Raw genomic sequence first — 26,400 nt, 5'->3', positions numbered from 1 at the left:
GAGTAGTAACAAGCATGCTCGCTCATCACTAATAATAAACCATAAATGAAATCTTTTTTTACTAATAACTGTCTTGTAATACATGCAAACATTTCCTATTTTGTAGATATAACTTCTTCGCAGTCATTTCAGCATCAGAGGACACGCTGAAAAATGACCTGTGTAAAGCATGATCACAACATTGTGTAAACCCATCCGTATACACAGCACATGGTTAAAGCTACTGCTGATGTCAAGATTTCATTTAATTTGTTTTATTAAATTAGCATTGACATTATGAGCTGTTTAACCTTCCAATATAATCTATTTCAAGTTAGAACTCGTCACAGACAGAAAACTATTTATTGTAATGTAAGCATTTCAGTAGGTTAGGATATGCATGCACAATACAGATGGTTACTTTTCAGAGTAGCTTCATATGGGAGTCTAGATTCACATTGACTGGCCATGGAGATGGAGAGATAACTATAGTAGGCTAGAGAGAGGTTGGTAGCGCCAGTTAGAGGGGAGCATGAAGCTGGATGCCATACTGTAGTGAGAGTGCATGATGCGAGAATACTGATGGGGGTAAGGTGGGAACTCCTGGATGTAAGTATCCTGGAGGCAGGCTCAGGGCCTCGGTGTGGGGGAAGCTTTGTCTGTCATTATCCTGGAAATTAATACAGGTCTGTGGGTGTATCTACTGGGGTAATGTAGGGTAACTGAAAGTGTCACATCTCCACCAGAGTCTGCTCCTTAGACGTCTGCTCCCAGTCACCAGGTGCCGCTGTATTCCCACTGAAGGTGTTGCTGGTGATAGGGGAGGAGTCAGTACCAGTAGCTCTGGTGGGCACAGTCTCCGCTCATCCACCAAGTTGGGTAGTATGGCTGGGACTTGCAGTACCACTGTCTGACTGTGGTGGTGTGTGCCTTCCAGCTGAAGTTATCAACTTCCACTTCAGCCAATTGGAAGGCACCACACCCTTTTTATTCCTTCAGTGGCCTGCATTTCTGTGTCAGTTATAGCCTTGTTTTCTGCTTGAGCTACACACTTGCCTGATTCCTTGCACACCTTGCTGTCCCCTGTTTGACCTCGGCCTGTTTTCCTAACATTCCTCTTGCCTGCTGATTCTGCACCTTGCCTGACATTTCGGTTTTGACCCAGGCCTGTTTTCCTGATGTTCCTCCTGCCTTCTGATTTTGTACCTTGCGGACATCCTTGTTTTGACCCCGGCCTGTTTTCTGGACATTCCTCCTGCCTTCTGATTTTGTACCTTGCTGACTTCTTGGTTTTTACCTCTGCCTGGTGACTATCCCCGTCTTTGGGCTGCAGCTTTTTCATAGGCAGCGATCTCCTGGACCTTGCTGTAAATTCAAATCCCTGTATAGGGGTTAAAGTGTTTCAGGGTACCTCAGGATCCTGCTTAGTGGGCGGCTAGCTCTAGATGGTTCGGGTTAACCATTTTGTGTCTCTGGTCCCGGACTGCTGTTACAGACAGTCATTACCTGGAGGACTCTCAATTGGTGACCATCTGTGAGAGCTGAATGTGGCTCTTAGGGTGAGAAAGATTGCAGATCACTGAAGTAAGGCATGTTACTGTTTCAGAGACCTTATACTATTTTATGTATTGAATTTGCAGTTCAGCAATATAAATAGCATATTCTACTGGCTTAATGAATTATTTTACTTTTCTTTCAGATTTACAAGATGCCAAGTTGAAGTATGTGATACAAAAGGCGTCCTTGCTGTGAAGTATGTTGTACTTGCACTACTGTGAAAAGATTCTCAGTTAATGAGCACATCTGTATCCTACGCCTGTCCTGAGGACTTCCCGGTTCTAATTCATGAGCCAGCAGGATGTGGTCGCTGCGCTATCAGAACGCCTCCTCGTAGCTGCATACAAAGGCCAAGTGGATAATGTTGTGCAGCTTATTAACAAGGGTGCCAAGGTAGCAGTTACCAAGGTAACTAGAAAATCATGTATCTTATTGTAAGGATGGCAAATCGTACTTAGCCCAACAGTAAGCAGAGAAATGTGGGCACTACTCATGCTGCTGTTCAGAATTTGTAACTACATGCTATTGTACATGATCGTACCCAGTGGGCCCTGAATTAGTGTCAGAAGGATGTGTGCTTTAGTATCTATAGTCAAATATATATTCTCTGAGCATAAATCTAGGTGATTTATTTTAAAATTTGAGATGAAAAATGGTTTTCTAGGACTAAAAAACCGAGGGCCTAGCTCTAAGATAGGTGATTATTGTCAGATTGGTGGATTCACTTCAGTGAGTGTTGAGCTGCAGTACCTATGAATGGCCACTGCACACCGTATGAAGCTGTGGTGTTTTCTCTCGAGCACTGTGTACCGCCACTGGCCGCTGGGCCTGCTAACAGATGAACAGTGGGGGTGTCGGGCCTCTATTGATTTGATATTGATGACTTCTCCAAAGGAGTGATTAATAATAGAAGAACCCTCAGCTACTCCTTATAAAAGAGAAGCAGTATCTAAGAATGGCCACTGTACAGCATATAGAGCTGTGGTGTTTTATCTTGAGCACTGTGTACTGCCACTGACTGCTGGGCCTGCTAACAGATGAACGGATGGGTTGTCAGGCCTCTATCAATCTGATATTGATAACTTCTACAAAGCATAGGTTAATAATATAAGAACCCTCAGGTACTCCTTATAAAAGAGCTGCAGTACCTGAGAATGGCCACTGCACAGCGTCAATCTGATATTGACGACTTCCCCAAAGTATAGGTTGATAATATAAGAATATAGGTCTTTCGTGCCTTGCCATATTGGGTCCTGACGATTACATTATATATATACTTTTGAAGATCTCTTGTCACGCTAAGGCCAGGTTCACACAAATGTATGCAATCATCAGTGTACATCCCTTTTTTATTTCAAATCTGTTTTATTATTAAGTTTATAAATCAAGCATACATCTTGAACATTTATAAAGATTATAAAACATAAACAGTGATCTCTCAGTTTCGGAATGACAAAAATAACATCACATTGTAGATTTCATTGGAACTCTATAAGCTATCCTTATGCTAACACTCCATGACAAACCATACACTAGAAATCAGAGTTCCAGCTAAACATGTCTTCCTGATAATTGACAAGACCACTCTCAGCATAAAACAATCTCCTTTTAAGTTATTGAATAAACATTTAAGAAAAAGTAGAAAACTAGAGAAAAAAAAAAAGAACAGATATAAGCTTAGAAAAGAAGGAATCAAATAGAGTGAAGAAAGTAGGGTAAAGAGGGGGTGGGGGAAAAAAGTGTGTGGGGAGAGGGGAAGACAAGGTATGTCACCATTTCTCATCCCAAATAACCTGCCAGACTCACCGTGAACTCAGGAGACTCCATGAACGTAATCCACGGTCCCCACACTGTGATAAATTTTTCCGTGAGCCCATTAAGTTCAGCTGTGAGTTCCTCCATTCTCTGGAGGTTTGCCATCTCCTCTACCCAGTCAGCTAACGTGGGGCATCTAGTCTGTTTCCAGTATCTGGGAATAATTATACGGGCTGCCGCTAAACAAAATCGCAGCAGGTCCCTCTTTTGTGACTTGAGTGAACCTGGGAGGATAGAGAGGAGGGCCACCTGGGGAGATCTCTCCACCTCACCCCCACTCATCTTTTTATACAGAGAAAACACTGAGTCCCAGAATGGTTGCAATTTAGCACAGCTCCACCATATATGTAACATAGACCCTTTTTCTGTACCACATCTCCAGCACATGTCAGACACTGAGGGAAAGATAGCATGCAATTTGGTTGGGTATTGGTACCACCTTGTGAGAATTTTATAGTTTTTCTCTTGGGCGGCACAAGCCAGAGAAAGCTTGTGGGTCCACAGAAACGCCCTGCTCCATCTGTCCTCCGAAATGTCCTCTCCCAGTTCCTCTCCCCATCTATAGACAAATTTGGGTTTGTCCGACATGTCTCTCTGGTTCAGCATTTTATAAATAAGAGAGATGACATGCCCAGGTGACGAACCCTGCAAGAACAATTTCTCAAATGGAGTAGGGGGGGTCCTCAACTTCCTCTCCCTGTCCTGGTTGGATAGAAACGATTTCAGCTGCATATATTCTATCCAGGAAACCTCTCTCCCTGTGGCCCGTAGAGATGCATAAGGGGGCAGGGTATTTCCCTGGAGCACATGAAAAAAACGAGTTTCCTCCACCCGAGCATATCCCAGAAATTTATTGGAATGAAGCCCCGGAGGGAACTCCTGGTTGCCGAAGAGGGGGGTAAGTGGACCCCTCCCCTGTGAGAGAGAACCCCTCTTAACCTCACCGTCCCACGTCCCCATCACTGTCCAAATAAACTCCATTCCCTTCTCTATCTGTGACCTACTCTCCTTTCCCATCCATGAGAGGAAGTGCAAAGGGACTCCCAATCCGTCCTGTTCGATCGCGACCCATTGTTTCGAGTTCCTATGGAAGTGCCAATCCATTATCCTCGTTAGAATAGTTGCCCTGTAGTATAACTGGAAATTTGGGAGCCCTGCCCCTCCATTATTTTTGTGTCTGGTAAGAGTTTTTATGCTTGTCCGAGGTCTCCTATTCCCCCAAACGAACCTTGACAAAGCCGTCCGAATTTTGGAAAAGTAACTCCCCGGCAGCTGAATAGGTACCGTTTGGAACAAGAAAAGAAACCTAGGAAGAACATCCATTTTAATAGCGTTGATACGCCCAAACCACGATAGTCTTTTTTTGTCGTACTTCTTTAAATCCCTAATTGTCCTCTCTAACAGGGGTAGAAAATTATGATGCATAATTTTTGTTGGATCCCGAGGTACAACTACCCCCAGATATTTTATAGCTGACGGTTGCCACTTAAAGGGAAAATTTTGGGTTGTACGGGCTAGATCTTCCGCCGACAGGGTCACATTCATAGCCTCTGATTTAGAGAAGTTCACTTTAAAATTACTTAAGTTACCAAACTCCTCGAACTCTTTGAGCAAAGACGGGAAGGATATGTGTGGCTGGGAAATAAACATGAGAAGGTCGTCAGCAAATAAAGCTAACTTGCGATTCCCTCCCCCGGCCTCTATCCCATGGATACTAGCATTATTTCTTATGGCGACCGCGAGATGCTCCATGACAATGACGTAGAGCAGAGGTGACAATGGACATCCTTGCCTTGTTCCATTGTGGACCTGAAACGATGACGACAGAAACCCATCCGTCCTAACTTTTGCTGAGGGTCTCGAATAAAGGGACGCAATCCTATCTAAAAATTTTTTGCCCAAACCCACCTGCTTTAGAGCGGCCATCATGAAATTCCAACTGACCCGGTCAAAGGCCTTCTCCGCATCCACTGAGAGTAAACACATGGGAAGAGAATGAGCCCTCGACCGGGTCATCAGGAGGAACAGTTTGTTGGTATTGTCACGCGCCTCCCGACCTTGAACGAACCCCACTTGATCTGTGTGTATTATCCCGGGCAAGGAAGGAGCAAGTCTGTTGGCTAAGGCTTTGGAAAAAAGTTTTAGGTCTAGATTGATCAGTGAAATGGGTCTGTAATTTGTAACTAACATGTGATCCTTCCCCGGTTTGGGGATAACACATATATGGGCTTCGAGAGATTGCGCCACCCATTGGGAATTTTCTGAGATGGAATTAAATACTTTAGTCAAGAACGGGGATAGCTGAGTTTGGAATATTTTATAAAATTTAGGGGTGAACCCATCTGGACCCGGACTTTTGCCTGAGGGAGATTCTTTAATGATAGATGCCACTTCTGCTTCTGTAAAGTCCGTCTCTAAATTTTCAACCTCAGCGCTGGGTATAACCGGTAGGGCCGTTCTGGATACGTAGTCGTTTATTTTATTTTCTAATGCGTCATGTGGCATGTCTCCAAATTTGCCCTTTATGTTATATAGGTCTCTATAATACTTTTGGAACTGTTCCGCGATGAGAGTTGGGTTCTGAGTCGAAGAGCCGTCTGCTTGTTTAATCATGGGAATGTGGCTGGGGTCTCCCCTAGGGTGTAGAATCCTAGCTAGTGGTCTACCACATTTATCTGCATACTCATAGAGGAATCTTTTTATTCTAGTCCTATGTCGCTCATACTGTCGGTCGAGAATCGATTTAAGCTCCTCTCTATTTTTGACTAGCTCCGCCAGTGTCAAAGGTGATAATGTCTTCTTATGGGCCCTTTCCAGATCTGAAATATTCTGAAGTAGGGACAAAATGGTTTGGGCTCTCTCTCTCTTAAGCCTAGCCCCATGTTTGATCAAAACCCCTCTCAACACACATTTAAGTGCCTCCCACTGCACGGGAAGGGCTGTGGGGTCTTCTGAGTGTATTTCTAAAAATTCATCAATCGTGTTCTGTAGATCCTTCATGCACCCCTGATCCCCAAGCAGACTATCGTTCAGCCGCCAAGACCACGGCCTCCCTGCCCCATCTGGGATAGTAAGGCTCAGGAATATAGGAGCGTGGTCAGACCAGGATATACTGCCTATAGAGGCCTGTATCTGCCAAGTCAGAGCCTTTTGGCTCACAAGAAACAGGTCTATGCGGCTGTACGATGAGTGAGCCGGGGAGAAGTATGTGTAGTCACGCTCCACTGGGTGTAACGTTCTCCACACATCTACCAATCGAAGCTCTTGTATTGAGCGTTTAACTTTTGTTAGCTTTCTGAGAGAGAGAGAATTGTGTCCCGAAGTTGTATCTACCTTAGGGTCCAAAGTGAAGTTTAAATCGCCACCCACGATCACGGTCCCTTCTGCGAATTCATCCAATGATGACAGGAGAGAGGAGCAGGACGTCGCCGGATCTCTGTTTGGTAAATACCAATTGACAATGGTAAAGATAGATGAATTAACATTAATTTTCAGAAAAATGAATCTTCCCTCAGTGTCCACTCTCGTGTCCGTGTGCACCAGGGCTTTATGGATGCCGATAGACACCCCTTTTGATTTTGACTCTGGGTTGGTGCTATGGACCCATTTGGTGTAATATCTGTCTTTAAAGTTAGGGAGGTGACCAGTTTTGAAATGTGTTTCCTGAATCAATAATATATGGACTCGTTTCTTATGCATGTCAAAGAATACCTGAGACCGTTTTTGCGGGACATTGAGGCCTCTCACATTCAATGAGCCAAAGGTAATCTGCGTCATTCTGAGGAGGAGGAACGGTGAGGAACCGGGAAGTAGGGTCAGAGGATGGGGATGGGAAGAGAGGTGTGGGTGGAGAGAATAGAGAAGGTTAGGAGAGGGGGAGAGAAAAAAAAAAAAAAAAAAGAGGGGGGGTAGAAGGATTAAGTATATGAAGGAAACTACAAACAAAGAGAGAGTACCGTAGGCAAAAAGGTCAAAGCACCTCTTGCCTGTAGGGTCGTAATGTGACCCTTATACTTGGTCAAATAGACTAGAGGTAAATGCAGAAAAATAAGAATCTCTATATACCAGGGATGTTAATCCTACGCCACTACCCTGTGGCGTGTTATCCCAATCAGGGAGGGAACTTTCCACAAAGGAGCCCCCTGCCCTGGACTAAAAAACAACTTTTAACTATATATATTTTGATTTGCAACTAAAGCTCTGTATAAAGAAGGGAGAAGGGGCTTTGAGAGGGTATTGTACCTTATAATGTTGAGGGGCGCCCCCCATTACACCCAGGATGGAAGGAGGGAACCCCCCACCCCCCTGTCCAGGGCGATACAATAACCCCACAACGCGAAATTCCCATCAGGACCAGGGGATAGACTCCATCGTACTGTGATCCTATAACCAAAAACATACTAGAACAATTTAATCCACCATTCTCTTATACATCAGACCGGCCTCCCTCCTCTTTCTCTATGAGAGCCACGCATCCGATCACCGGCTGGGACGGTGACTCCCCCCCCCATTGGAAAGTCCGGCCAGTCCTCTATAGGCACTAATGGAATGTCCAAGGCCGCGGTGAACGAGGGTAAATCCGCCGGAGACCGAAGAACATGCATTCGTCCCGCGTGCCGAACCTGCAGGCGGAAGGGGAACCCCCAGCTATATGGAAACTCGTATGAGCGGAGAATGTCCAGCAGAGGTTTAAGAGCTCTTCTCCTTTGTAAGGTAAAACGGGATAGATCTTGTAGAATCTGGATTTGGCTCCCCTCATACGATGGTGATACTCCACTGCGGAGCTTAAACAGAATGGCCTCCTTAATAACATAGCGGTGGACCCTACAGATCACATCCCGAGGTCGGTCGTTCTGGGCTGGTTTGGGGCCCAACGCTCTATGCGCTCTATCCAATTCCAGGGGTTGGCTTGATGGTTCACCCAGAATATTATTGAAGATCACTTGAAGGGTACCATGTAAGTCCTTGGACTCGACAGACTCAGGCAGGCCGCGCACTCTGAGATTGTTTCTTCGGCCCCTATTTTCAGCATCATCCATTGCTTCAACCACGTATTGTATTTGGCGGGAGTGTTGTTCTAATAGTGCCCCGTGGGCCTGTGAAGTGTCCTCCATATTCTGAATTTTAGCTGCCTGCACTTGACTCTGGGTGTCCACTCTCTCCACCTCCCCCTTCAGGGCTGACAGCTCTGTGCGGTACGCCTGCTCCAGCCTGGTTATATATGCCTCCATATCTTCCCTGGTGGGTATAGCTGAGAAACGTGCCCGCATCTCATTAAGCTCTGTCAGAACTCCTGACTCTTGTGTTGTTGTTATGGCTGGCCCTGACCCTGCATGCTTGTCTGCATCTGGTAACTTTGGATTTATGTTGTGCTTCTCCCTGGGTACAGTCTCACTTCTGTCAGGGACCTGTAACTCATTTGCAGTGCAGTGTCCCCCCTCCTGAAATTCCTCACACTCCTGCATGTGTGTTATAGGAGGGGACGTTACTTTCCTCTCCAGAGGCCTCCAGGCTTCAGGGCTACTGTTTGTATCAGCAGGCACTTCCCCCGTGCTTCTCACTCCGGGTTTCCCCTGTGCCTGTAATCTTGGGCTGTCTGGCCTTATCTTCTGTATCTCCTCTTCACTCCGGGTGGTCTCTCCTCTCAGTGGAGTCAGCTGCTGAGCCTTTCCCTGCATCTCCATAGCTGCCATCTCACTGCTGCACGCTGAGCTCACCTCATGAGTAGCCTTAGCAGCCATCTTGGGTGCCCCCTGTGAAGCTTCTCTCTGCCCCGGCCTGGATAAAAAGTGCTTGATCCCTCTCTCCTCCGATTGTGAAGCTCTGCTGCTGCACCCCTGGGATCTCCCTCGTCTCCTCCGCTGCATAGCCTGTATTGCAGAGTCCTCAGTTGCGTGGATCATCAGTTATAAAGTCCAGTGGCAGGAGCTAAGACAAGTCACGTCCTCACTCCTTCATAGCCAGGACACGCCCCCCTACATCCCTTTTTTATATGTCAGCAGTTATAATTTTTTTTAGAACTCTAAATTAATTTCCTATGTCAAAGAATTGCAATGCATCCGTAAAAAATGAATGCTATAATGTTGATCCCTGTGGAATCTCATTATTTTTGCGTATCCATTTACTTGAATTCATTTTTCACTCAGATCCAGTCCTTAGAGAAAAAAAATTGAACATCCACATTGATACCCCATTGATTAACATTGACTGCTATCCATATGCTGTCCGTTGTTTTCATGGATAGCACTCTAATGGAAAATCTACATTATGAAATAAAGACTACACATTCCGGTCTGAGATGTGTAACACTTTGTGTTACCCTCGAGCCAGAATGTAACTACTTGAGTAATACATAAGTGAGTGAAAACTCCCAAATCTAGACAAAAAATTTATAGAATTGCTAAAAATGATTCCATTTATTCAGACTGCTTCGGTTTTCACCTTTTCATATTTCATAAGAGCCTTTTAGCCTTTTTATAACTCTTTTCACAAATTCCTCTCCTTGAATATGCAAACTGCTTCCTCTCCGAATTCCCTCTAGCCCTGTGCCTAAAATACGCTCCCACAATCTGGTTCCTTCCACAAGCCAGACCACAAGGGACAACGTGTGGCAAATCTCCACATTTATCTAAATACACCACTCATAAAAACTTCAGGATGGAGATTGAATTTACAGGATACATTGCAAGTTATTCAGATTAGAAATGTTACATTCTGCTGGAAAAGTCCGAATGCTAAGAAAATTGTATTCCTATCAATGTACACTGTGTCACCAAGATTACTAATGGGTAACTAAACTTTATATTTTTTAATAATTTTGTCCGGCATGGGAAGTTGTGAAATTTACACTCAACTTGTAAGGGCATTTCTATTTATTCCTTAAACAAAAAGTGTAAGTCGCCTGCAAACCATCTGCTTTTCCCAGCAATCTACTTGCCTGACTTTAGCTGCATTGATATCAGACTTTAGTCTTTTGGAGTACAGATGATAGCAGTGAAAGGGTCAGCACTAACAATGCTGCAGGAGATTCTTCTGGTCAGCACAACACTCGGAGAGGAGGAGACAGGTGCTGACCCTTTCACTGCCATCATTTTTTTTTTTTTTTTACAGGAAGGAAGGCAAATTCCGTAATAAAGTTATTTGCAAAGTTACAAACCTTTCCAAGATTGACAAAACTATTTAGAAAAAAACATGAGTATGAGTCTTACATGAGTAAGACCATGTGTCGAAACGCGTGGTTCGATGGGGTCCCTATAACCTTCAATCCCTTGTATTTTTCTGCTGACCGCTTTGTACATTATCTTTTTATTGGATTTTCATGAATAAACGCCGATGATTTTAAAATCTACACTCTGAGGACTGCGCCGGACTTTTTCCTATATTTAGAAAAAAATGTACACTTTGAATGTTCACGATTTTATCTCAGATTTAAATGATTCTTTTATCATAATTAGAGAAATTGTAAAACGTTTTTTTTCTCCAGTGTAGTTTTTGTCTTTTATTATGCATAACCCACACCTTGCAGAATATACTTATGTTCACCCTTTATCATCATTTTAGTTTGTGTATAGTTAAGAGATGCATAAAAAGTTGAGTGAGACCCATTGTACCCAGCAAAGAAATTTGCGTGAGGCTGTACAACGGTTATTGAATGTTCTCAGTGAGGGGAACAAAATTATAATCTTGTGATACCTTTTAATGACTAACTAAAATAAAATAGTGATGTTACTCTCACTCTCACTGAGAACATTCAATAATTTTTCAACTGCCTGACACGGTACCAAAACCTTTTCATTTGTAGCTGTACAACGGTACACAGACTCTCTGCGGATGTGCGCGGTGAGGTACACCAATCCTGTATGCCATTATACGGTGCATTATATGTTGGTATATTAAGGCAATACTCCTAAGTGAACATTTTTATTTCTTTCAGACATCTACCATTGAAAAGTCCTCTAAATTTAACAATTCCTGAAGTTTTTGTTCACGTTTTCCTGACTATATTCTGTAAATTACTTAGCTATTTTTTTTCCTGGGAAACTTTTTTTAAAATCCATTACACAGAGAATAAATCAGTAACATTTTTAAAGGTGAAAATGCCTCAAAAACTATTTATGGCATTTTTATATCTTTCCATTTTTTTCTGTTGTAAAGTATGAAGTATGAAGTGGCTACATAGTAGAAAAAGCCGATGCTGCGATGTCGCACGCGATAGTCCCCGCCCTCGTCGCAGGTACGATATCGTGTGATAGCTGGCGTAGCGAACATTATAAGCTACGCCAGCTTAACATGCACTTACCTGCCCTGCGACCGTCGCTCTGGCCGGCGACCCGCCTCTTTCCTAAGGGGGCGGGTCGTGCGGCGTCATAGCGACGTCACACGGCAGGCGGCCAATAGCGGCGGAGGGGCGGAGATGAGCAGGATGTAAACATCCCGCCCACCTCCTTCCTTCCGCATATCCTATGGAAGCCGCGGTGACGCCGGTAGGAGATGTTCCTCGCTCCGGCGACTTCACAAACAGCGATGTGTGCTGCCGCAGGAGCGAGGAACAACATCGGACCGTCGCGTCAGCGTAATTATGGATTACGCCGACGCTGCACCGATGATACGATTACGACGATTTTGCACTCGTTAATCGTATCATCTAGGCTTTACACACTACGATGTCGTTTGCGATGCCGGATGTGCGTCACTTTCAATTTGACCCCACCGACATCGCACCTGCGATGTCGTAGTGTGCAAAGCCCGGCTAAATGTAAATAATTGATGTGACACATTGATTGTAAAAGTCTTACATTTTCCAGATGGTTATTCATCATATACATGTTCCGAAATATCGTTTAAAATTTCTCTTAAATGTATTTCTGTTCAGTTTTCATTCTTGAATTGAAGCCACTGGTTTCATTCATGTAATTTGATTTTGACATCGTGCAGTAAAATTAGCGTGGGTAACAGAGAAGACTTTATCACAAATGGCTGTGTTTGTATTTAGTAGCATAGGGGTTTGTGCTACTGGGAATTCGAGTCATGAAATGGCTCTCGGAGATGTCATAAATGTCAGCATCTAGCATTAATTCAGCACACACCTTGGAGAGCCTCCATTAACAAGTATAAGACCCTGGTGTTTGCATTAGTGGCCTGAATGCAGGGATTGTGGAAGCCATATGAAGCTGCTTGTTTCCGAAGGTATGGTATTTTATTACCAAAATCTACTTGACACAGTGTACGTAAATGTGAGCTAGAGAAACATGATTAGGGTCTCAAGGATTTTTTTATATATACATATATACATATATATATATATATATATATATATATATACAGAGAGAGAGAGATTCTCATTATATAATATTTATAATTAATTATTCTACATCTATTCACTGACATCATTAGTTGGTGATGAAAATGTAGCACACAAACTGTTAAAATACTATCTGCATGTTGAAAGATTCAGGAGAGAGAAACATAGATGATGGTTCGCTATGTAAAATAATACAGTCTAGCATGGCGTGATGTCATGTGTGTCACACCACAACCATGACCTCAGGCCAGGTCGGCTAATCAAAAGAGGAGCTGCAGATTTGGGCAGGTATGAAGGCAGTTCTCAGAGCTCCAGCCCAACGGATAGTGATTATTCACCTGGCCGCTTGACTGGGTTCTGCAAATCAGTTTGCACCAACTCAAGTGCCAGCTATCTCTTCCTAAGCCCCCCATACACTTTAGTTAAATGAAGGTTTGTAGGATCATTCTTGTTGACGCTGCCATACACAGGCGCACTCATTCAGCTAAGTGCTACTGTGTTGTCTATGAGAAAGCAGCTGGCAGTCATCTCTAATGATAACTAATTTCTAGTGAATAAAAAGGATCAGCAGTCTGAAAATGGACTTGCTGGTTATTTATTTTCCCCGATTTTTGAATGTTAGGGACCCCCATATATATTAGAATGTCAACCTAATTCCTCAATGAAGGCGTGTTTGGGCGACATTAATCTAAAGCAGGGGTGGGCAATTAATTTTCCCATGGGGCCGCATGAGAAATTGGGATTGGTTTAGAGGGCCGGACTAATATAATTACCTCAGTTCTACCCAATATATTACATCACTACACCCCCTCCATATACTACACCTGTAATAAACTACACCACTACACCCCTATATACTACACCTGTATTATACTACACCCCCCATATACACCTGTATTATACTACACTCCCTCCATATACCTGTAATATACTACACCCCCATATACACCTGTATTATACTACATCACTATATAATACACCTCCGATATACTACATCATTACACACCTATATACTACACCTGTAATATAGTACATCACTACACCCCATATACTACACCTGTAATATAGTACACCTCCATATAGCACACCTGTAATATACTACACCTCCATATAGCACACCTGTAATATACTACATCACTACACCCCATATACTACACCTGTAATATAGTACACCCCCATATAGTACACCTGTAATATACTACACCTCCATATAGCACACCTGTAATATACTACATCACTACACCCCATATACTACACCTGTAATATAGTACACCTCCATATAGCACACCTGTAATATACTACATCACTACACCCCATATACTACACCTGTAATATACTACACCTCCATATAGCACACCTGTAATATACTACACCTCCATATAGCACACCTGTAATATACTACATCACTACACCCCATATACTACACCTGTAATATAGTACACCCCCATATAGCACACCTGTAATATACTACAACTCCATATAGTACACCTGTAATATACTACATCACTACACCCCTATATACACCTGTAATATACTACATCACTACACCCCATATACTACACCTGTAATATACTACACCTCCATATAGCACACCTGTAATATACTACACCTCCATATAGCACACCTGTAATATACTACACCTCCATATAGCACACCTGTAATATACTACACCTCCATATAGCACACCTGTAATATACTACACCTCCATATAGCACACCTGTAATATACTACACCTCCAGATAGCACACCTGTAATATACTACACCTCCATATAGCACACCTGTAATATACTACACCTCCAGATAGCACACCTGTAATATACTACACCTCCATATAGCACACCTGTAATATACTACACCTCCATATAGCACATCTGTAATATACTACACCTCCAGATAGCACACCTGTAATATACTACGCCTCCATATAGTACACCTGTATTATACTACACCTCCATATAGTACACCTGTAATATACTACACCTCCATATAGCACACCTGTAATATACTACACCCCCATATGTCACACACCCTGCTCCCCATACAGCCTGCACCCCCATATCACACACACTACACCCCCATATGTCACACACCCTGCCCACATATTTCACCCTGCCTGTACCCCAACTTACCCCTCTCAAACACTCTGCACCCCTTCACATCCTTCTGTCAGTCTGCAGCCCTCATATGCCACTCACCCTGCAACTCCATCTTCCCACATATGCCACTCACCATGCAACTCCATCTTCCCACATATGCCACTCACCCTACAACTCCATCTTCCCACATATGCACTCACCCTGCAGCTCCATGTTCCCACATATGCCACTCACCCTGCAGCTCCATGTTCCCACGTATGCCACTCACCCTGCAGCTCCATGTTCCCACATATGCCACTCACCCTGCAGCTCCATGTTCCCACATATGCACTCACCCTGCAACTCCATGTTCCCACATATGCACTCACCCTGCAACTCCATGTTCCCACATATGCACTCACCCTGCAGCTCCATGTTCCCACATATGCCACTCACCCTGCAGCTCCATGTTCCCACATATGCCACTCACCCAGCAGCTCCATGTTCCCACATATGCCACTCACCCTGCAGCTCCATGTTCCCACATAGGCCACTCACCCTGCAGCTCCATGTTCCCACATATGCCACTCACCCTGCAGCTCCATGTTCCCACATATGCCACTCACCCTGCAGCTCCATGTTCCCACATATGCACTCACCCTGCAACTCCATCTTCCCTCATATGCACTCACCCTGCAGCTCCATGTTCCCACATATGCCACTCACCCTGCAGCTCCATGTTCCCACATATGCACTCACCCTGCAGCTCCATGTTCCCACATATGCACTCACCCTGCAGCTCCATGTTCCCACATATGCACTCACCCTGCAGCTCCATGTTCCCACATATGCACTCACCCTGCAGCTCCATGTTCCCACATATGCCACTCACCCTGCAGCTCCATGTTCCCACATATGCCACTCACCCTGCAGCTCCATGTTCCCACATATGCCACTCACCCTGCAGCTCCATGTTCCCACATATGCACTCACCCTGCAGCTCCATGTTCCCACATATGCACTCACCCTGCAGCTCCATGTTCCCACATATGCACTCACCCTGCAGCTCCATGTTCCCACATATGCACTTACCCTGCAGCTCCATGTTCCCACATATGCACTCACCCTGCAGCTCCATGTTCCCACATATGCACTCACCCTGCAGCTCCATGTTCCCACATATGCACTCACCCTGCAGCTCCATGTTCCCACATATGCACTCACCCTGCAGCTCCATGTTCCCACATATGCACTCACCCTGCAGCTCCATGTTCCCACATATGCCACTCACCCTGCAGCTCCATGTTCCCACATATGCCACTCACCCTGCAGCTCCATGTTCCCACATATGCCACTCACCCTGCAGCTCCATGTTCCCACATATGCACTCACCCTGCAGCTCCATGTTCCCACATATGCACTCACCCTGCAGCTCCATGTTCCCACATATGCACTCACCCTGCAGCTCCATGTTCCCTCATATGCACTCACCCTGCAGCTCCATGTTCCCACATATGCACTCACCCTGCAGCTCCATGTTCCCACATATGCCACTCACCCTGCAGCCCCCCTCACCCTCATGTCCCCTCTTTTCTTATTACCAGTCATCATGTGTCCACATCTCCTTCAGGATTCAGTATCTTTGCTTTCTGCCCGGCATCCTGTGTCTCCTCCCACACAGTCACATGGGCGTGACATCATCGCAGGTCCTACAGTGCAGGATGAATTATTTCATCTGCTGTGCTGCTTCTTCTCCTGCCCGGCGGGAACTTTTGAAATGACACACGCAGCGCAGTACTGACAACGTCAGAGCGCGCGCGTGTGTCACTGACAATTAGTGCCGGCAGGGAACAGAGGAAAGACTCCTGCGTTCCGCTGCCTGCACTGACTGTGCGGAGTGCGGACCTGTACAGGATCTCTCCTTGCTCTGCACGCTGCAGCCCGGCTCCACTGCACCGGCTGAAGACGGGCGGGCCGGTCACAGAGAGCAGGCGGGCCGGATATGGCCCGCGGGCCGCCTCTTGCCCAGGTCTGATCTAAAGTATTTGGCGGCCTTTACCTACATACACAAACAATCTCAAGATTGGTTTTGCCATATAAGCAATACTGTGCTCTGACTTTTCTCTGCCCAAGACCCAACTCTGACTGTTACTACTACCACCGTTGCATATCTTTCACTCAGGCTAGGTTCTTAGACCTCAACACTGGCACAATGACTTCTCTTATGCCCCAGTCCTCACATATTCTTCACTGTGTGTACATGTTGACTCTGCATGGTGACTACTCAGGCTGGCTCCCCGGGGTCTTCAATATTGGTATGTATATCAAAGTATGTTCCATGCACCACTACCCAGTTTGTGCAACTTGATACAACCCTCGACAGCGTTGTAAAACTACTACAATTCCAAAGAGTCCAAAGCACCAAAAATCCTCCTTCACAAGAGACTATTGATCCCAGTGCACATAACAAAAAGAGCATGAAGAATAATTCTACATTGCGGCCACGCAGGGCCTTTATCAAGTGATTAAAAAGATGTACATAGATACAATACACAGAGAAAGTGCTATTTATTGGTTGTAGGTCACTGCCCTCAGTTCTCCCTACAAGTCCAGTCTCCATTACCATAATGATTCTAAATCCCAAAAAATATAGATATAAACATCAGCTGTCACTAATGAACTATCAAAAATTGTATTGTTCTTTATGGAAAAAAAACAAAGTAAATAGCTCAGCATATACATGCTAATGAAATTCATACTCTCTACGCCTTTGTTTAGCCTCCAGAACCTTTTCTTTATTACAGTATTTGTTTTCTATTTTATTTCACATTTATTCAGTATTTTTACTTATTTTTCTCTTTACTTTTTATTTACTTTTTATGTTTTCTTTATTTTATATATTACTATTATTATTATTTTCTTTTTAATGTACATCTTTTTTATGCGTTGAAAAAGGCCCTGTATGGCTGAAACGTTGCATTTTTCTGCATGCTCTTATTTTAGTATATAAACTGGAATCAATGAAGACTTTTGATAAGAAGGACTTTTTGGCTCCTTAATTCTTTGGAATTGATGTCTTCAGTATGGTACCTGGGTTACATAGACTCCCCAGGCACTCCATGTGGTATCCCAGCTAATTAACTTACTATGCCACAACTAATTTTATAGCCTCTGGCCCTACAGTGGCATCTAGTGACCACAAGTTACAGTGCGTGTAGAACTCATTGGATGACGTTTTTTATGTTGTGAATAATACAACACAATATAAATTAACGTATCTGAAGCATTTACATTAACAGTGGATGGTAAGTGTAGCACACTATGCACTTCCATACGCCGATTTCACAAATCTGTGTATCATGAACAGAATATGGACCATGACATACGGACTAGCGGTGTGGTTTCAGACCTGATCACAACAGCCTCTCACGCATATATAAGACAGCTAGCGCAGGTCATGAGACTCACCTATTCTGATCCAAACACGGACTGAGTTTCACAGACACAGTGCACTTTCATCAAATGTGTATTATTGTCAGAAAAGTATTATTGGGTGTTCTTTAAGGAAATTATGTGTAAATTGACCTACATTCATCTATGCTTCTAGTTCTAAGGGAAGAGTTGCCTACAGAGATTAATAAAAAAAAAAAAAGCTCTAACATTGATGCCACAAGTAAAAAAGTCCATAGAGTTGAGCAAAATTTAACACAAGGCATTAATTTCCTGACCATTTAGAGTGATCACAGTAGCTTTCAGGTTATCCATGTCTTCTCACTACATTTCTTCATATCTTCCTTATAGTAATTCTAGTTGTCTTGCTTATGCCCAATTCAAAAATTCAAAAGCAAAATTTATTTTTTCTGCCATCTGGTCGTTTATAGAGATGAGCCACCCCCCTAGTGTTCGAGTTCGGTTTGGTTCGGCGAACGGCGGCTCAGTTCGACAAACGTTCGAACCCCATTGAAAACAATGGCAGGCAAAAAAAACACATACAAACACATTATACATGTACATATACAGTTAATAAACATTGCCATTACACTTACAGGTCCCCACGACACGTCCTGCACTCTGTCTCCCTCCACTTTTCCTTCCGATCATCGCTGCGTCCTCCCGGTAACCAGCACTGATGATAGGACCTTCCGTGACGTTGTCATAGCATGTGACCAGTCACGTGTCTATTATCTCATTGGCTACAGACTGGTCACATGGCTAGACGTCATGCTAGGTCCTGTCAGTGCATCTTTCCGGTACGCGGTGCTCGTTTGAGCATCTCCGTGTACCGGCGAGATGCTTGGGCACATGCTTGGCTCCCCGGCACCGGGAATCAGGTGATCGGAGCACCGTTGCTATAGTAACCCGCCTGTCAGATTACAATAGCAACGATGGCAGCGGTGACGTCACCGCTTACAACCCACAGCCTCTGCTCACTCACTGAGTGATTAGACTGCCCGGGAGCAGCAGCGTCTTCCTCCCATGCAGTGCTGTCTGATATAGCAGATCTGCATGGGTTGAAGGAGAAAGAAGACAGAAGACCAGGATCGTGGAGGGGTGAGAGGGAGTAATAAACATGGAGTCTCTAAGTGTGTCTGTGTATTTATTTCTATTAAAGCATTTTTTCTCTGTGTGGTGTCTTTCTTTTAACCCTTTATTGGAGATTCTTAATGACCGGGTGAAACTTGCCTGACATTAAGAATCTCTGGCTTAATACTAGCTAGTAAAACAAATCCAGTATTAACCCATTATTACCCAGCAAGCCACCCGGCATCAAGGCAGCTGGTAGTGTTGGATACAGCACCAGATGATGGCACTTCTATGAAAGCGCCATTTTTGGGGGCGGCTACGGACTGCAATTCGCAGCAGAGGGGCCCAGAAACTTCGGGCTAACCTGTGCTGTAGATTCCAATCCCCAGCTACCTAGTTGTACCTGGCTGGACACAAAAATGGTGCGAAGCCCACGTCATTTTTTTTTTTTTAAATTATTTCATGAAATTCGTGAAATAATTTAAAAAAAAAAAGCTTCCCTATATTTTTGGTTACCAGCCGGGTACAAATAGGCAGCTGGGGGTTGGGGGCAGCCGTAGCTGCCTGCTGTAAATGACTAGCATAGAAAAATATGGCGAAGCCCACATCATTTTTTGGGGGGGCAAAACACTCCTGCATACAGTCCTGGATGGAGTATGCTGAGCCTTATAGATCTGCAGCTGCTGTCTGCTCTCCTGCATACACTAGTGAATGGAGCATGCTGAGCCTTGCAGTTCTGCTCCCCCTGTCTCTCCCTCCAGCATACAGTCTTGGATGCAGCATGCTGAGCCTTGTAGTTCTGCAGCTGCTGTCTGCTCTCCTGCATATGTGGCGCCCCCACGCCAGCCGTCAGGTTGCTCAGATCCGGATCTACGGTATGGCTCGAGGGGTTCTCCGGACCCGGGGATTTACACTTTGAATAAAAAGGGGACATATCTATACGGGATTTGCTGTAGATTGTCTGTGACGCCACCCACGGGGTGTGGTGAGATGCATACCTCCCAACCGTCCCGGATACAGCGGGACTGTACCGGATTTCAGCGGGTGTCCCGGTGTCACGATCGTGAGGCTTTTTGTCCCGCCCGTGGCTCCACCCACCCGCTCTCCCCGTCTGACTTTCTCCCCCTCCTAATGCACATGAGCAGAGCAGAGCCGAGCGCTGCTTCACTGCTTGGCTCTGTGTTGCCGCTGTTATGGGTGGGCGGCAGCAGCACTCTGGCTGCCGGCACTTTAAATCCGCAGCTCAGCGTGCACTCACTGCTCACTGCTGGGCTGTTTGTGTACGGAAGTGCATCTGTGGGTGGAGCTACCGAGCAACATGCTGAGCTCTGTCCACAGATAAAGAGACTGCAGGAAGAGGAGCTGAACACCAAGGAACGCTGTATGTGACCCCCCCCCACCTACCCAAAGCTATATGCCTCCAGTCACCCCCTCACCACATCTGTATGGCCCCCTCACCAAATTTGTATGCCCCCCCCACCAGATCTATATGCCCCCCAGTACACCCCAGCTCTGTATGCCTCCAGCCCCCTCCCACCAGATATGTATCCCAGCCCCCCCTCACCAGATATGTATGCCCCAGCAGCCCTCTCCTCACCAGAGCTATATGCCTCCAGCCACCCCCCTCACCAGATTTGTATGTCCCCCAGCCCCCACACCAGATTTGTATGCCCCAGCCCCCCCATCGGAGCTGTAAGTGCCCCCAGAGCTGTATAAGCCCCAGCACCAGAGCTATATGCCCCTTAGTAATATCTATGCTACCAGTAATTTGTATGCCCCACAGTAAAGTGTATTTACCCCAGTAATGTGTGTACCCCTTAGTAACGTGTATGCCCCTCAGTGAAAAACACAGACGTTCTTCACTGACGTGTTAAACACGCATATGTCCCTTCATACTCCGTGATTCACGGCACACAGTGGTTGTCCATGTGCAATCCATGATACGTGATCCATACTCCGTGATTGCACATGGACATATACTCACCTGCCCCCGCTCCTGCTCTCCGTGGTGCTGAAGAGTCCCGCGATTCAGCATCCAGCCACCGCTCTCTCACCTCTGCAGCTACTTCCGGGTCGGCTCTGGCTGCATAAATGAATATGCATGCCATAATGTGCCGGTCAGGAAGAAGCAGAGAGCAGCTGCTGAATTCCGCATCGCTGGAGAAGGTGAGTTGAAAAAGATTTTTTATTTTAAATGTCCGTGTTTTTCTGGTACGTGTTTCACGGATCACACCATAGTGTGGTCTGTGGGACATCAGTGATGCCAGAAAAAAACAGACATGTTTCTGTGCGGCAATCACGGATACGCATGTATGCCGCACGGAGACACGGTCAGTGAAAAATCATTGATGTGTGTGCAGACCCATTGATTATAATGGGTCTGCATAGGTCAGTGATTCTGGTACGTATAAAAAGTAGCACATACATACCAGAATCACTGACATCTGAAACAGGCTTAATATGTATGCCCCTCAAGTACTGTCTATGCCCCCAGCCCCTCCTATGCTGAATATACTGTAGCCCCCAGCCCCTCCTGTGCTGTATATACTGTAGCCCCAGCCCCTCCTGTGCTGTATATACTGTAGCCCCCAGCCCCTCCTGTGCTGTATATACTGTAGCCCCCAGCCACCACTCCTGTGATGTATATACTGTAGCCCCCAGCCATTCCTGTGCTGTATATACTGTAGCCCCCAGCCACCACTCCTGTGCTGTATATACTGCAGCCCCCAGCCCCTCATCTGCTGTATATACTGTAGCCCCCAGCCCCTCCTGTGCTGTATATACTGTAGCCCCCAGCCCCTCCTGTGCTGTATATACTGTAGCCCCCAGCCACCCCTCCTGTGCTGTATATACTGTAGCCCCCAGCCCCTCCTGTGCTGTATATACTGTAGCCCCCAGCCCCTCCTGTGCTGTATATACTGTAGCCCCCAGCCCCTCCTGTGATGTATATACTGTAGCCCCCAGCCCCTCCTGTGCTGTATATACTGTAGCCCCAGCCCCTCCTGTGCTGTATATACTGTAGCCCACAGCCCCTCCTGTGCTGTATATACTGTAGCCCCCAGCCACCACTCCTGTGCTGTATATACTGCAGCCCCTCCTGTGCTGTATATACTGTAGCCCCCAGCCCCTCCTGTGCTGTATATACTGTAGCCCACAGCCCCTCCTGTGCTGTATATACTGTAGCCCCCAGCCACCACTCCTGTGCTGTATATACTGCAGCCCCCAACCCCTCCTGTGCTGTATATACTGTAGCCCCCAGCCCCTCCTGTGCTGTATATACTGTAGCCCCCAGCCCCTCCTGTGATGTATATACTGTAGCCCCCAGCCCCTCCTGTGCTGTATATACTGTAGCCCCCAGCCCCTCCTGTGCTGTATGTACTGTAGCCCCCAGCCCCTCCTGTGCTGTATATACTGTAGCCCCCAGCCCCTCTTGTGCTGTATATACTGTATATATACAGTGTGTGTGTGTGTGTGTGTGTGTGTGTATGTATATATATGTATATATATATATATATATATATATATATTATAGTATATAAAGCCCCCATCCTCCCTTGTGATACATACACAGCGGTGTCAGTGTGCACTGTGCGTGGCTAGGTCTGTTAAAGTGTTGCCAAGTGATCACATGCCGAGGAGGAGCTGGACAGAGACAAGCGGGGTAGGTGAGTGCGGCTGCTGCCGGCTTCCCCATGTTATTACCTCCAATGTGTGTATATGTATGATGTATATATCTGTGTATGTCAGTGCAAATGACTGTGTATAGATTTGTCTGTTTATATGTATTTTAGGGAATTTGTCTTCAAATATGTACCGTATATGTGCGTATGCCTGTGCCCACGATCAGGACTCGCTGTGTCCTGGAGGCAGCGGGTCCTGACCTGCGGGGCTGCACGTCTCCTCTGCAGGAGACCACAGCTGCCTGTGCCCATGATCAGGACTCACTGTGTCCTGGAGGCAGCGCGTCCTGACCTGCGGGGCTGCACATCTGCTCCGCAGGAGAACGCAGCTGCCTGTGCCCACGATCAGGACTCGCTGTGTCCTGGAGGCAGTGCGTCCTGACCTGCGGGGCTGCACGTCTCCTCCGCAGGAGAACGCAGCTGCCTGTGCCCACGATCAGGACTCGCTGTGTCCTGGAGGCAGCAGGTCCTGACCTGCGGGGCTGCACGTCTCCTCTGCAGGAGACCACAGCTGCCTGTGCCCACGATCAGGACTCGCTGTGTCCTGGAGGCAGCGGGTCCTGACCTGCGGGGCTGCACGTCTCCTCCGCAGGAGAACGCAGCTGCCTGTGCCCACGATCAGGGTTCAGTGCGCTGCGGTCTCCTGCTGTGTTCTCCCTACGGAGGACGCATGGAACTGCAGCAAACAATTGATATGCTGCAGTCTGGAAAGACGCTCCGCAGGTCAGTGTTTGCTGCAGAAAAAAACAAGCACAGTGGGCACGGGGTTTCTAGAAATCCCTCCACTGTGCTTGTACTGTACAATGCGGCGTTTTAGACACAGCAAAAACACGCTACATCCAAAATGCTGCAAATACTGATCGTGGGCACGCAGCCTTAAACAATGTGATCAGCAGTGCTGAAAAGGATTGGATGTGGGCGTGACAGATTGCAAAATGGGTGTGGTTAGGGGCGTGGCCTAAAATTGCTGCGGCGCGCTACGCGCGCCGCATACTTTGTCCCTCTTTCTCATCTTTAAATGTTGGGAGGTATGTGAGATGTGGCACCACCGTTGCTGCTGTGAGGCTCCCGGGGGCGATGTGATGGCAGCTGTTAACCCCTCCGTGGGTAGGGATGGATGCCCCGGGGCCCAGTGTTGTGCGGAATTGCAGGGACCAGTAAACTTACAGTTCGGTTGTGCTGGATGAGGCTGTACTGATGTGTGGAGTCATTGGTTGTCATGGTGCTGGATGAGGTTGTACTGATGTGTGGAGTCACTGGTTGTCCTGGTGCTGGATGAGGCTGCACTGAAGTGTGGAGTCACTGGTTGTCCTGGTGCTGGATGAGGCTGCACTGAAGTGTGGAGTCATTGGTTGTCCTGGTGCTGGATGAGGCTGTACTGATGTGTGGAGTCAATGGTTGTGGTGCTGCTGGATGAGGCTGTACTGATGTGTGGAGTCATTGGTTGTCGTGGTGCTGGATGAGGCTGTACTGATGTGTGGAGTCAATGGTTGTGGTGGTGCTGGATGAGGCTGTACTGATGTGTGGAGTCACTGGTTGTCCTGGTGCTGGATGAGGCTGTACTGATGTGTGGAGTCACTGGTTGTCCTGGTGCTGGATGAGGGTGCACTGATGTGGGGAGTCACTGGTTGTCCTGGTGCTGGATGAGGCTGTACTGATGTGTGGACTCATTGGTTGTTGTGGTGCTGGATGAGGATGTACTGATGTGTGGAGTCACTGGTTGTCCTGGTGCTGGATGAGGTTGCACTGATGTGGGGAGTCACTGGTTGTCCTGGTGCTGGATGAGGCTGTACTGATGTGTGGAGTCATTGGTTGTCGTGGTGCTGGATGAGGCTGTACTGATGTGTGGAGTCACTGGTTGTCTTGGTGCTGGATGAGGATGTACTGATGTGTGGAGTCATTGGTTGTCCTGGTGCTGGATGAGGTTGCACTGATGTGTGGAGTCACTGGTTGTCCTGGTGCTGGATGAGGTTGCACTGATGTGTGGAGTCACTGGTTGTCCTGGTGCTGGATGAGGTTGCACTGATGTGTGGAGTCATTGGTTGTCCTGGTGCTGGATGAGGTTGCCCTGATGTGTGGAGTCACTGGTTGTCCTGGTGCTGGATGAGGTTGCACTGATGTGTGGAGTCATTGGTTGTCCTGGTGCTGGATGAGGTTGCACTGATGTGTGGAGTCACTGGTTGTCCTGGTGCTGGATGAGGCTGTACTGATGTGTGGAGTCAATAAACACAGAGTCCTTTTGTAAACCAAGGTGCTGGTGGCCGGCCGCCGCGGTCGGGTGTATCTGGTCCCACACCCGAGCTAGTAGTCAATGTCTCTTTCCTCTGCACGCTGTTTGTTGTGTGTTGGACTTACCGGTGTGAAACGCGGGAGTCCGCTCCCGGTCCTTTTGTTTGGAGCCTTGCCCGCTGACACTGACCTGTGGGATCTACCGGGCCCTGGCGGATGCCCTATCCCTCTCGGTGGGTGGTTGTCTCTTTTCGGGACTTAGGTTGGGACAGGACCTAAAATCCTGCCCTCAATTGGTTAATTACCTAGGCCGTTGGTGCCGGTCCTGGCTTCAGGGTCCAAGTACAAGTACCCCCTTTGTTCACGGTTTCCGGGTCGATTCTCTGGTGTCGCTACCGGCGGGCCACAACCCTGCCCCGGTCCACCATCTTCCCGTCTTTTGCTGACACTGACTACTGTCTGCCACCTAGCCAGTACGCCGGTGCTCCAACCCCGACGCCTGTCAAATTGGACTTCTGACCTTGACTGGTCTGAACTCCACTTGAGCTACAGACTGAACTGGCTGTTTTCCCGCCCCAGGTTCTCTAGACCCCTAGGTGGGCGATCTCCATCCGCCTGGTCGCGTCCACTGGTGTGTCTGTCCTACTCTGAGGGGGATGACTATGGTTTCAGGTCGGCTCTATGTAACCTTGTGTGGGATTGGTGTTATGCAGGGCATATGTGTGACTACCTGATGCTTCAGGGCATCACACATACACTAGTGGATGAAGTATTCTGATCCTTGCAGTTCTGCTCCACCTGCCTCTCCCTCCAGCATACAGTCCTGGATGGAGGATGCTGAGCCTTGTAGTTCTGCAGCTGCTGTCTCCTCTCCTCGATACAGACAGACAGCAGCTGCAAAACTATAAGGCTCAGCATACTCCATCCAGGACTGTATGCAGATTTTTGCCCCCCCCCAAAAAATGACGTGGGCTTCGCCATATTTTTGTATGCTAGACAGGTACAGCAGGCAGCTATGGGCTGCCCCCAACCCCTAGCTGCCTATTTGTACCCGGCTGGGAACCAAAAATATAGGGAAGCCCCCCCTCCTTTTTTTTTTTCTTAATTATTTCATGAATTTCATGAAATAATTACAAATAAAAGTGACGTGGGCTTCGCCCAATTTTTGTGTCCAGCCAGGTAAAACTAGGCAGCTGGGAATTGTAATCCGCAGCGCAGGGTGCCCAAGCTTTCTGGGCA

The 26,400-nt window shown here is 46.6% G+C and overlaps 1 protein-coding gene across 5 annotated transcripts in view; it reads left to right on the top strand.

The window, feature by feature from the left end:
• ANKRD6 (ankyrin repeat domain 6) overlaps positions 1-26,400 on the top strand; it is a 296,026-nt gene that overhangs the window by 158,559 nt on the left and 111,067 nt on the right. For all 5 annotated transcript variants that reach the window (XM_075340132.1, XM_075340131.1, XM_075340134.1 and 2 more), the window contains one exon: positions 1,679-1,944. In XM_075340132.1, the coding sequence (XP_075196247.1) occupies positions 1,825-1,944 (120 nt within the window). In that variant the 5' untranslated portion in view covers positions 1,679-1,824. The remainder of the gene's footprint in view (positions 1-1,678; positions 1,945-26,400) is intronic.

The sequence above is a fragment of the Anomaloglossus baeobatrachus genome, chromosome 3 (genome assembly GCF_048569485.1).
Source record: "Anomaloglossus baeobatrachus isolate aAnoBae1 chromosome 3, aAnoBae1.hap1, whole genome shotgun sequence".
NCBI classification, from domain to species: Eukaryota; Metazoa; Chordata; class Amphibia; order Anura; family Aromobatidae; genus Anomaloglossus; species Anomaloglossus baeobatrachus.
The sequence above is the reverse complement of the archived record's forward strand: the minus strand, read 5'-3'. Positions and strand labels throughout refer to the sequence as shown.